The sequence below is a fragment of the Eleginops maclovinus genome, chromosome 18, assembly GCF_036324505.1.
Source record: "Eleginops maclovinus isolate JMC-PN-2008 ecotype Puerto Natales chromosome 18, JC_Emac_rtc_rv5, whole genome shotgun sequence".
Classification (NCBI taxonomy): Eukaryota; Metazoa; Chordata; class Actinopteri; order Perciformes; family Eleginopidae; genus Eleginops; species Eleginops maclovinus.
In genome coordinates this window covers 1,430,927-1,444,164 of record NC_086366.1, presented here as the reverse complement: position 1 = coordinate 1,444,164, position 13,238 = coordinate 1,430,927, and the positions used below count along the sequence as shown (strand labels likewise).

At 44.0% G+C, this 13,238-nt stretch overlaps 1 protein-coding gene and 2 non-coding genes across 5 annotated transcripts in view; 1 reads left to right on the top strand and 2 right to left on the bottom strand.

Moving 5' to 3' along the window:
- The window catches only part of LOC134879916 (pleckstrin homology domain-containing family G member 2-like), an 87,583-nt gene that overhangs the window by 39,202 nt on the left and 35,143 nt on the right, over positions 1-13,238 (bottom strand). For 2 of the 3 annotated variants that reach the window (XM_063906488.1, XM_063906489.1), the window contains exon 3: positions 4,400-4,914. In XM_063906488.1, coding sequence (XP_063762558.1) covers positions 4,400-4,914 — 515 coding nt within the window. Of the gene's footprint in view, positions 1-4,399; positions 4,915-11,247; positions 11,380-13,238 lie in introns of those variants that run through there. The other variant, XM_063906490.1, reaches the window with a different exon arrangement.
- Positions 27-118, bottom strand: trnar-ucu (transfer RNA arginine (anticodon UCU)). The gene is given in 2 exon segments: positions 27-62; positions 82-118. It is a non-coding gene; the product is annotated as a tRNA-Arg (tRNA).
- trnar-ucu (transfer RNA arginine (anticodon UCU)) lies at positions 12,573-12,664 on the top strand. The gene is given in 2 exon segments: positions 12,573-12,609; positions 12,629-12,664. It is a non-coding gene; the product is annotated as a tRNA-Arg (tRNA).

Below are 13,238 nucleotides of genomic sequence, written 5' to 3'. Positions count from 1 at the left end.
GAAGACCCTTGCATCCCTATAAAAGCCGACCCTGGTGGGACTCGAACCCACAACCTTTGAATACCTTCCTCTGGGTATAGCTAGAAGTCCAATGCGCTGTCCATTGCGCCACAGAGCCTCACTTTGCGTGTCTACACCAGCGTCTGTTGATGTGTATGTATTTCTGTTCATGTTGAGTGTATTGGATGTTGCACTGAAAGCAGATTCAAGATGTTCAATCCCAACCACTACACTGTAGATGTTGTGCAGGATGAAAAAACGACTGCATGTTTGCATCTTGAATCTTTTAGTGTGAGTTGCCTTTGTTGGTGATATCGACCGAACAGATGTCTGCCTTTTCCCCAATCTAATGGAACTACATGCCACTCAAAAGGGAGCAATAGTTACTCTGGCTTTTCTAAGTGGAGATGGAGGAAAATAGTTCCTGCATGATAAAGACACTTTTCTGGACGTTCTAACATTTCTTCTTTGCACCTCATCGATAATCCTCACTGTTTTTATTTCGTGGATCTTTATATGTGCACGCTTCTCCACTTCCACTGTTGCACAATTCCCCCCTGCATGAATCCAGCTTTAAAACTCATCTGCTGCAGAGCAGAGACAGAAGATGGAGCTGCAGAAACAAACGTCTCCCTCATTTCTTTAAATCTTCTCCCTGTTTCTTCGCCTCTCTGTCTTCCCTTCTTGTTCCCCCTAACTTCACCTCCTCCTTTCCCCCCTCACATTCTTCCCCGTCGTCATGTCCTTGTTTCTGCGTCTCCGCTTTCCAGCTCCTCGTCTCCGTACTTCACTCTCCCTTTAAATTCTGTCCCTCCCTCTCTCTGTTTTTCTACTCTCCCCCCTTTCTTGTCCCCCAATCTCCCTTCAACCCCGGCGTTGATCCCCACCTCCTTCCTCCTCATCTTCTCTTGCTCTCTGCTTGTTCCCCTCATCATTTCGTTCTGCCCCCCCCCCCACCTGGGTTTCCTGTCCCACTTGGCTGCAAGATCTCATGTATCACTCTTTTCTTTCTTAGTAAATCACCCCCCCCCCCTCCAAAAAAAGTCTCTAAATAAGATGAAATTGTTCCACTTATACATAATTACACATAATTCAACAATTTCCCAGAAAGCTTTTAGAGAGAGGCCGAAGAAAAGCAGAAGAAAACTAAATTAAAGGAATTAAACGAGGAGCGATTTATCAGGAGATCTGGAGAAAAGTTTAGAAGTCAGAGAGAGGAACTGTTCTCTTGCCCTCTTTCAGTGTGTTGTTATTGTTCTCTCTCTCACACACACACACACACACACACACACACACACACACACACACACACACACACACTCAGGCCTATTATGGCAGTGGGTTCAGATTCCCAGTGAGCGTGACATCATGCATATAGCCTCAATCAAAACCAGACTTCAGCAAAACCCCAAATGCAGAGAGCAGCAGGAGAGAAGGCTTACATTACAGGACACACACACACACACACACACACACACACACACACACACACACACACACACACACACACACACACACACACACACACACACACACACACACACACACACACACACACACACACACACACACACACACACGTGTCATCTATCAGACCTCCTTTCCATCAGGAGAGAGGAATTCTGGGATTGTTTCTCCGTTTCCTCGCGCTGTCTGCTGAATCCACAAAGACTGGATTTGGGGTAATGTGTCATAAAGTTCTGCCGCTGAATCTGCCCTTCCTCTGTTGCATTGAACTGTCCATGTGGCAAAGTTGAAATGCCCTCACGGACTAAGAACCCAGAAGGCAGCGCAACGGCGGAAAGGAGAAGGTGCAGATGTATTCGTCCGCAGGAGCTTAAACGTCCCAGAGAGAAACCGCCATTAAATCCATCCCTTTATCTGGGGTCTGGTTGTTCGGGTTGATCAGATGGACTCTAGAGGAGGTGTTTGTTAAAAAACAACCAGCTGTAAAACTCCAAATATCTGACTTCCTGTTGTGTTTTCCTCTCCACATGCTGCAGATACCCAACAAATTTCATACACGTAGGACCATCACACAGGCGTCCTATGTGGGGAAGGGAGGTTCACTTTTTAACTGTTTTTTATTTAAGTCAATTTATTAGTCCTACGCGCTCTAGCAAACATTGCTAATCGAAAATCATACAGAGTTCAATTCATCTCTTTGTACAAATCAACAAAATCAATAATACAAATAATAATAATATTAATAATTATAATAACCTTTACTGGTAAACCAAAAATCCTGTGTGTAATCCTAACGAAAAGTACCTCTCTGGAAGTATTTTAAACCCTCAGAGACAGGCTTTGAGGTTCGTCTGTTAATATGTGAGTAGAACAGTCATCTTATTGTGATGGGGGCGACCACCTGACCCCACATGTTGCTGCGTTGCCATGTAAATAATGTTTACCTATAAGAGAAATGAAGCAGGTTCAACCAGTAAAGACCGTCTCTACATCCTGTCATTCACATATTTCCATCCCACCACGATCACCCTCCCAGTCAGCGATCCGGGGATAACCCTATCACTTCCTCTCTATTCCCACAAGCCAATCACAGCGCATCGTCCAACCCTAAAATCTGCTCTCTCCCCTCCCCTCACAGCTGTCCTTGCAGGTGACTCGACTCAGCCCTCCTCCACCTCCCGCTCCTCCCAATCCAGGGTTCACGTCAGGCCTAAAACCCCTCCTCTTCAGACCTCCACCAGCACCAGTGTCTGGACCCCAGGGGCTCGGTCTTCCCCTCTCGAACGATACCAAGTCTCTCCTGATTGAAGAGTCTGTCGCACACTGAGCAGGACGCACTCAGAAGGAGTCGTCATGCTTGCGAGCGTTCAACAAAGATCTTAAAAGACAAATCGATATTGAGTTTCTGTTTGTCTTCCTGCAGGATTACAGACCGCGCTCAGCTGATATGTGTTAATTCTCCTCTGGACATTGTGTCGCTGTTAATAACGTAAGAGGTTAAAAATAACAACACGTTTCAGAGCCAAACTTCTTAAATATGAGCTATAATCCCACCAATCATCCACTCAGACACTGCTCCATCAGGACGAAGGGAAGCACGGCATGCAGAGGTCTTATTATGATCGTTAGGCTGTTGAAGAGACGATAAGAATATGTGAGAGGAGTTTGAGGATGTTACTAGTTCTGTTTGAGACTATGACCTCTGAGTGGACGGAGAGAGAGAGATTGGTGGGGGGGGGGGATTAACCAACGAAGAAGAAAGATGTGGCGCTGAGAGAAGGGTCCGTCCTCCGAGGAAGAGACTGACAGACAGCTGATAACCACGATGACAGCCCAGAGTGTGTGTGTGTGTGTGTGTGTGTGTGTGTGTGTGTTTGCCCTCAACTGTCAGAAAGGAGTGTGAAACATCCTTTTGAAGTAAAAGACAGAATTTACTGCAGCTTTCATCCTCTGCCATGACACACACACACACACACGCGCGCACACACACACACACGCGCGCACAAACAAACACACACACACACACAACAGTGCCTGGCTGCACCTGGGCCAGTGATGGATGACACACACACACACACACACACACACACACACACACACACACACACACACACACACACACACACACACAATAAAAGCATTAAGTCAGCAGATTCTCCCCAAATGTTTCTTTGCTCCTTCAAACCTGCTGTGTGTGTGTGTGTGTGCGGTGTGTGTGCACGTGTGTGTGTGTGTGTGTTAGGGAGGAGCTAGCTATAGCTATAGATTTAACGGCCAGGTGCGAATGCCTTTGGGCCAGTTTACTCTTGCAGCTGGCCTACACATACACACACACACACACACACACACACACACACACACACACACACACACACACACACACACACACACACACACACACACACACACACACATTTCTAACTACTCAGGTATTTAAAGAGTTGTGCACTAAAACGTTTAATCTTCAGATTTGATCTTTTTATTGAATCAAAAAATCTCTTGACGTTCTCACAGTCTCCCTCCAGCTTCTGTTTAAATCTGTCCTGCATTCAGCCCTGTGGTCAAATGGAATAAAGCTTACAGCTGATTTGGTAAACACATGAGCACAGCTGTGATGTCACTTCCTGCTGAGAGTCTGGTGTGAGTGACAGGTGTTACTGAAAGGGAAGCTCGGTCATGATGTTTGAAAGTGTTGACTAGTGTTCGCTGCTGCCCTGCAGAAAACAGGTTGGGGTGGGGAGGTAAAGATGCAGTCCCCAGAAATATATATGTTCACATTCATTGACTTCACACTTTCAAAGAGGAAGAAAAGTGGGTTATTCTGCCATGAACTGGAACCATTAGAATCTTTACATGATGTTTTTGTGAGGGAGCTGCATGTATGACCCTCACATGTTCCTGCCCGACATGCGTTTGAAAAGCTGTCTCTTACCTCCACGATGCTCTTCAGATCTCGGACGTAGGCCTGCTCGGTCTCCACGATCTCCAGAACCACTCTATCCAGCCGGGACAGCGTTCGGGGCGGAGCCACCACCGGCACCGCCTCCAACAGGGCGGGTCCATTCGGGGGCGGGGCCCCATCTGGCACCTGAGCTCCACAAGCCCCGCCTCCACCTGCAGGAGCTCCTCCTCCTCCTACGTGAGGCGTGACGAGGGGCGTGAGGTCCAGGCTGATGTCGGAGCCGTTCCTCTTTGGCGTGGAGGAGGTGGAGTTGTATGTCGGCACGGCGCCGTACGGCAGCGAAGAAGAGGAGGAGGAGGAAGAGGAGGAGTGGGAGGTGTCCTGCAAGGAGACGGAAGAGGCGGAGGAGGAGAGGGAGGCCGGGCCGTCGGAGCAGACGGTGTTGACGGAGGTGCAGGAAGAAGAGGAGGCTCCGCGCTCTCCGGACGACATCATCCTACCCACAATCCCTGGCAGGGACGAGGCTGAGGACGGACGCTTGGCTGCTGGAGACGAGAGAGAAGAGAGACGAGAGAGACGAGAGAGGAGTTACAGATCTGCAGAAAGGACTCAGGAACTCTGCAGACACTCAGGATTATTTTCATAGAGACTGTATCAGTGCAGAGGAGGACCACGGTCCCATGGAGAGGCGCAGGAGGGTCGGTTTGCAGAACAAGAACAAGAAGAAGAAGAAGAAGAAGAAGAAGAAGAAGAAGAAGAAGAAGAAGAAGAAGAAGAAGAAGAAGAGGAGTAAACAGCCAAACAAGTCGTCCTCAGTTTGGACTTAGTTTTCCATGTCTTTGCTAGAGAAGATAAATGGACATTTGATGATATTTAATTTCCTTTGAAAATCGATCGATTGTTTAATGATTAACAAATACTTTACAAATAAAGGAATATTCTAAAGATTTAAAGTATTTTTAGTATTTATTATATTAATATGTTATAGTGATACAAATTATTTAATCTATTTATCAAATATTTGATTAATTTAATGTATTCATATTTATTAAATAATACTTTCATATAAATACTAAAAATGTATAAAGCTTTTATTGAATTACATTCGTTAGCCAAAAAGAATCGGTTCATCATGTAATTTTTTACTACAGCTTTAAGTTGTTTCGTCTTTTCCCTGTACTGTATGTATAGTGATGAGTGTGTAATAAAGAATAAAAAGAGTGGGCAATAAAGCAATCATAAAATGAAGAGACAATTCAAAAACAAACTGTACGAATAAATCCTCGACAACTTGAAAAAAAGAAGTTTGATTTTATGCTCAGTCACCCGGGCTTCATGTCCCCGTACACAGGGAACCAGAACTGCCATCATCATGTGTGTGTGCTAACTGTTGTTAGAAATAATCAATATATTGGAGCGGAACTTTAAATGATAACTCACTGTTTCTGGACGGATCATATTTGTCCACTTCCGGTAGTATTACCGGATGTTGTTTTTAGCCTCAGATAGCATAAAGCTAATATTGTATTGTATATATGAGTAGAGGGAGAAGGACGCGTGGAGTTACATACTAAACACACCGCCTCTACCTCACTCATTGATGCTGCAATGATACAGTTGCGTGTTTAATAACTGATAAACCTCAGAAGGATTGCATAATAGAATATCGTAGGTGAGCTTCAGGACATCGCTAACAAGATGGCGACGGTGACGTCAGAAAATGACCCGCCCCCGACGACGTCAGCCTATGGAAGAGTCCGGAGAACCCCATGTGACAAGCGGCCAACAGGATCCAGCCCCCCGCTACCAACCAATGACAGCACGAGACCGGAGCTCGTCTTATTTTGAAGTTGTTTGTTTTATGGCGGGAAAGGGGTGGTTCTATAAAACATGTTTGTATTGTGAGATCGAGCTCTCTTTTGTTCCGGACTGGAACTACTGATGAGCTCCACTCAGTCAGCGGCCTGTGGACGCGTGTCCCGGGCTATTGAGCCACAGCTGTGAAACCTTTGTAAAACCTACTGCTGCATCCTTTTATTAAACACTCCTTTTATAACTTTTAAGGGAGGTTTGCTTTCTTTCTTTTAAACCGACTCCTGGGCTTCAAATAAACGAACATTTCTTACACTGTCAATCAATCAGCTCTCCACAGCTGAAGCTATTCACTGATCTAATTTAACTGCTCCTTTAGATAAAGACAGATGAGGATGCGTACCTTGTTTCCTGCAGCTGGCTCTACTGCACCCAGACAGGAAGCACTAAGAAGAAAACATGCGCCCGTCTGAGGAGTGTGTTCGCTGATCATTAAGAGTGTGAAGCTGCAGCTGTGTTCAGCACTGTGAACAGGAAGTGTGTTTGCAGCAGAGCATCAACACCCCTGACACAACAACGCTTCTGCTTTGGTCCAAATGACGGTAAATGTGAAATTAAAAGTTGATGATTCAGTTTGAACATCCAGTAATATCAGGTCTGAAGTTCTGAGGTATTTATCTTGTGATTAGCCTTTAAACACTGAAGCAGCTCATGCAGCATCTCCCTCTGCATACAGTTAAACATTGTATTGTATAAGCTTTGTTTTATGGTTCAGGGAAGAAGACTTGAACTGCAGTCCAGTCAGTTTAGCTTAGTCTAGCTTAACTGAGCCTTGCTTAGCTTAGCATAAAGAGGGAAAGCCGGGGGAAGCAGCTCCGGCTAAAGTTTGAAAATACACCGACCAACAAAAAAATCTCTCTTAGTTTCACCTGAATTAAAAAGAACACAAAACAAATTAAAATCCTTTTAACCAATGTGTTTGGGAATCGCTGCTAGCTTAGCGCCAAGCTGTAATGGTTGTAGCTAAACTGCTACGCCATGCTCTCATTCCCAAACTCACATGTGTGATGCAGGGTATGGTCCCTGAGACTCAAACAAAGGTGCTCGGTTAAGTGCAGGAAAAGATGGTTTGAGATCAATTACGAATGTTTGTTGTTGTAATTAAGTTACTTAAATTAGGTACGTTATGTACAACACAAGTCAATGTTGACTCATGACAATAATCAGAATCAATCATTCGATTTAGAGGCGCCTTTCACAGCCCCCAAGGACACCTCACAACTCCTGAGGAAGAAGCAAAACAATCAGGTCAAATCAAACCAAGTAACTCCAACGATCCATCAACGATCCATCAACGATCAATCAACGACCCATCAACGATCAATCAACAATCCATCAACAATCCATCATCTATCACAGACTTTATCCCTCGTATTAATACTCCACCTGACTTCCTTCACTGCATTTACACATCGCCCACAACCGAAGTGGATTGGGGCTGGGTGTGAGTGTTATCAGGGTATGACACACTCAAAATGACGTGTGATTGGGGCCTGAAGCTCATATCTGGTTTCCTCAACGTGTTTGGAAATAGAAACGTTTAAACCGTGGTTTTAGAGAAAGTTAAATAACCTGACTCTGCAGAGGGATGTTGGAACAGAACCTGGCAACCCTTTTTATTCACCCACTTTTCTCCTCTCGTAAAACACAGTGCCTCATATTTAAAAATGCAATTATATCCTTTCCCTTCGTCACGCCTTTACCACAGCCTGTCATCGTCTCACTCCCAGCCAACTACGCACCTGTCCTGCAGGAGGACTCTTCAACGTTAGGGTCTCACTCCCAGGCGTCCTGGCACGAGGAGCTCCCGAAACAGCGAGTGTTAAAAAGAACATTTTCCGACAGATTTGAGCAGCAGGTTCTTACAGGAATACCTTCCCCAGCTGCAGACTCCCCCTCCCTCTCTCAGTGAAAGTGCTGCCGAATGATTCCTGTGGTTTAAAGACCTGTTGTTCAACATGAGGAGTGATGTTGCATCTGGAAAACCACCAACATACTTCATAAAAACGAGCTGAACTTCAGCGAAAGATCCAACCCAACGACACTCCAGTGTTCGGCCAGAGGGGGAAAAGGTATTCAGAGCATTTACTGCAGTATACGTACTGTCAGTACACTGGGAGGATATCCACACTGCACTAAAAACACCGACTTTAATTAAATGTATTAAATCAAATCCTAACTGTTCTAGGTTAGTTCAAAGCAATAATGTTAAGTTGAAAAACATTTGGCTCAACTTAATATCACTTTCAACTAACCTAAAACAGTTACGTGTACTTTGTTGATTTAATACGTTTAATTAAAGTCAACGTTTCAGTGTTTTGAGTGCAGTAAAAGTACACTGGGAAATATTACACCCTAAGAAGTCATGCATCCAAAAATGTATTCATGCAAAATGTAGTTACGTCACATTAAGTCAAAGTATGTCCGTATTACAAATGAATATAAAGTACTTGAAGTATTTTCCTATTGTGCATTACATTGTTTACTTGAGCACATCTGTAAATTCAAATCTGAGAAGTGACTAAAGCTGATAAGTGTCGAGGAGTCAAATGATTTCTGAGATGTAGAAGAGAAGACATTTAAATCTGCATAAATGGAAACACTACTTAAATACAGTTCTTAAGTACATGTACTGTATATAATGATGCTCGTCTCATGTTGAGAGAGCTGAATCAGACACGCACGCACATGCGCACACACACACACACACACACACACACACACACACACACACACACACACACACACACACAGCAGACGAAGCCTTATTTAGCCTTGGCATTCCCTCCGTCGACACTGTATCAGTGAGTCAGGCAGGATGTGAGTAACTCACTACTCCATTATTTTTCTGACACCAGAGGAATCTCCTTCATCACCTCCCTGCTTTATTAAACTCAGCTAGTTTTCTTTGTGTGGAAGAGGAGACGTTGCAGAAAAATAGACTCTGAGGAAGCTATATATTGTTGGAGATGGAGGTACACATACACATAAAGGAATGCTCCTGCATGTACAAATATATACTGTCAGTATGAGTTATATAGGAAAGGATATATACTAAGCGGATAACTTCTGAAGGAAGGGGTTTAAAGTCTGCAGGATTAGGAGGCCGCAGAGGGGGGAGAAGTAAAAGTAGAAGTACTCAGATCTTGTACTTGAGTAAAGTAGAAGTACTCAGGTCTTGTACGTGAGTAAAGTAGAAGTACTCAGATCTTGTACTTGAGTAAAGTAGAAGTACTCAGATCTTGTACTTGAGTAAAGTAGAAGTACCCAGATCTTGTACTTGAGTAAAGTAGAAGTACTCAGGTCTTGTACTTGAGTAAAGTAGAAGTACCAGAGTGTAGGAATACTCTGTCACAGTGAAAGTATTCTAAATGTTCCTCCAGTGAAAGTAGAAAGTACTCTCCTCTAAATGTACTTAAAGTAGCGACAGTAAAAGTAGTCATTGTCTGATTGGTCCATTTCAGAATAATATCTCTGATATGTTTTATAATGATTGATCATTAAAGTGTTCTCAGAGCTGGTAAAGGTGCAGCTAGTTTGAATGGCTTTGTATACTGCAGGGTAGCTGCTGGATTTACTGCAGGTGAACTACAGTCTGATTTAAGGGGGATTATATTTACCATCAGTAATCCTAATCTGCCTAGCAACTAAATACATGTAGTGGAGTAGAAGTAGAAAGTAGCATTTTGTTAAATGTGTTAATTAGACACAAATCATCAGTAAAAATGGTTACAACTAGCTTTTATAAATATATAAATCAATAATGTAATCATAGAGGATTATAGAAACGGAAAAAGAACAGGGGCATCAATCACTACACGTTACAGCCTCATGTTACTGGGTGTGACAATTAGGTGTGACAGCGTCACAGAAAGGTTTCCTGTCACGATGATGTTGTTCAGACACGAGAGCAACATGTAAAACTCTCATAAAGTTCTGCATAACGAGGTCTCGTTATCCCGTCTGCGATCATACTGCCCCCCCCCCCTTATCAGCTCTGGCTCTGCTCCAGGACAAAAACCACCATGACTTCATCCCTGTCTTATAAACAGTGCTGACACGGCTCAGTGCCGACATCCAAACAGCCCCGACACAGAGGGGGACGTAGAGAGGATCCAGACTCTCCTCATGAAGCACAGGGACACATGGTGATGGACAGAGAGGGAGGTAACAGTGAAATAAGGGAAATGAAGGCTTTGAAGCAGCAGTTTCATATTGAAATTCTAGTCCAATATGAAGTGTTTTGTGTTAAAATGCGACATCTGATCCACCCTTAACCCCTCACTGCTGTTCAATGCTAACACACACACTTATGGGAGCCTCAGTGCTGTCCAATCGCTGCAAAACACATGACTGGCTAAAAACTCACTGGCAGACCACATTTTATGGATTCATTTAGCTATGATACTTCAGTACAGCAGAAAAGAAGCTTCCAAAGAACTAAATAAATAACTAACAAATGCTTCATATTTATTACCCAGCCCCAGCCCAAAACCAGACGTATCAAAAACTAGAGACTGGATATAAAAGGTTATTTCATTCAGCGTGTCACTGCTATTTTATGCAAATACACACACACACACACACACACACACACACACACACACACACACACACACACACACACACACACACACACACACACACACACACACACACACACACACACATAAAGCCTCATTGTTAATGGTAATCTTTTGCAAAATGAAACTAAAACCAGTTTGAAAGAGCGTACTGAGGACACATCTTTAACGAAAAGTAAACAAAATGAGTCGGATTGATTAATGCATCTATCACAGTGTGATATATACTTAACGTCAACAGGAAAACAAGCTCCCATTATTTATTGCAGAATTACATAAAGCATGTTAGTTCTTCTGCAGAATCCTCCAAAAAGAAACTTGAACCCAAACTAATGAAAGTACCCGAGTCCAAACTCAACACATTGACATCATCCAACACATCAATACACATTATAGATAAGGAGGGACTGTAGATATACTTACAGTCTCAAGGGGTTCAGTGTGTGTGTGTGTGTGTGTGTGTGTGTGTGTGTGTCAGGCGGTGGACATCTCTGTTGAAATGTCCGATTCAGCATAAGAGACTGAAGGAATCTGTCCGTCACCGTCAGGCTGAAACCAAACCGTTTCTCAACACGTTTGACTTCCTGTTGCCGGCTCAGTGTGAAGCAGAGCTGAAAGCTTTGCGCCTGACTGAAGACACAGGATGTGGTCTGATGCCTTTCACTCTATCCCTTTCTGTCTCGTGCACACACAAAACGATGCATCGGCCAATCGAATCATACGTTGGAAGACAAGGTGTGATATATTTCTACTGACATGAGTTAGCATTTTAGCACTTCCTGTTCCCTTGTCTGGAAGTCAGTGGTTTTCTGAATGTGATGTTTGTTAGAAACCTGAAATATAAGGCTTGAAAAATAAAGTCTGTTGTTATTACAGGCTGGTTCTACCACATCAACGACATTAGCAGATATCCCACCAGTGAGACAACTTTAACTGTACTACATGTCACGTTGAACATTAGCCTCCTTTAGCTTAGCGGTGCAGACGTGAAGTCATGTGACCGTGCTGTAGTTCCTTTATAGCCCAACATTAGCCGCCTTTAGCTTAGCGGTGGTGAGGTGAAGTCATGTGACCGTGCTGTAGTTCCTTTATAGCCCAACATTAGCCTCCTTTAGCTTAGCGGTGGAGACGTGAAGTCATGTGATCGTTCTGTTGTTCCTTTAAGGCCCGACATTTGCCTCCTTTAGCTTAGCGGTGGTGACGTGAAGTCATGTGACCGTGCTATAGTTCCTCTATAGCCCGACATTAGCCTCCTTTAGCTTAGCGGTGGTGACGTGAAGTCATGTGACCGTGCTGTAGTTCCTTTATAGCCCAATATTAGCCGCCTTTAGCTTAGCGGTGGTGACGTGAAGTCATGTGACCGTGCTGTAGTTCCTTTATAACCCAACATTAGCCGCCTTTAGCTTAGCGGTGGTGACGTGAAGTCATGTGACCGTGCTGTAGTTCCTTTATAGCCCAACATTAGCCGCCTTTAGCTTAGCGGTGGTGACGTGAAGTCATGTGACCGTGCTGTAGTTCCTTTGTATACGGAAAACTGAATAACCCCATTCTTTTTGTCGTGGGAACCAGGGATATGCTACCTTACAGGACTACAAAACAACAGCATCACGCAGCCCTCTATTGCATTTGTAATCAGCAATAAAAAGCCTGATTTACCAAACATTATTTGGGTTTTTTAATCGATTAATAGAGCAGAGTCTGACAGGCAGTGAGGTCAGTTCAGATTACAGCAGAGGGGAACCCTCACCGGCTCTGTGGCGCAATGGACAGCGCATTGGACTTCTAGCAATGCCCAGGAGAAGGTATTCAAAGGTTGTGGGTTCGAGTCCCACCAGAGTCGATATTTATGGGTATGTAAGGGTTTTCCAATTCTGCACAAAGGTATTACATAAATGACGTAAAGCAAATGTGGGAATTATCAGATAACCAAAGTTGACATGGAAAAAGCGGACTATAAGTAACCCCTCACTCAGCTCTAGTGCCACAAAGAGCCAAAGGTCATTGCCTCTTCTTCGACAAATCAAAGGCAATGATCCAGATACTCCATTTTAAAAGTACACTGGTCAGGCCTGCTGTTAAGCAAAATGTGCCAAGTCATCTAAAATCCTGCCCATCTAAAGTGTCCAGGTGTGAGCATTAGCCTGTTCTCCGTGTTGTTTTCGATCATCAGCCTGGGCTTTGTGCTCAGTTCGATCAATTACAACCTAATCAAAACTGTAGGGGACGCAGGGACGTTCCCTGAGGAACTCTTCAATCCTTTATTTGGTCTTGAAGCTTGGACGTTTACCTCCAACACGCGCAGAGTCTTCAAACACGACACAACCCGTTCATTTTCATGTTCCTGGGTTGTTACAGCTGACAGGAACATGAATCAGGAGCTGTTACATAACAGTTAGTGGGGCTGACATCCACCC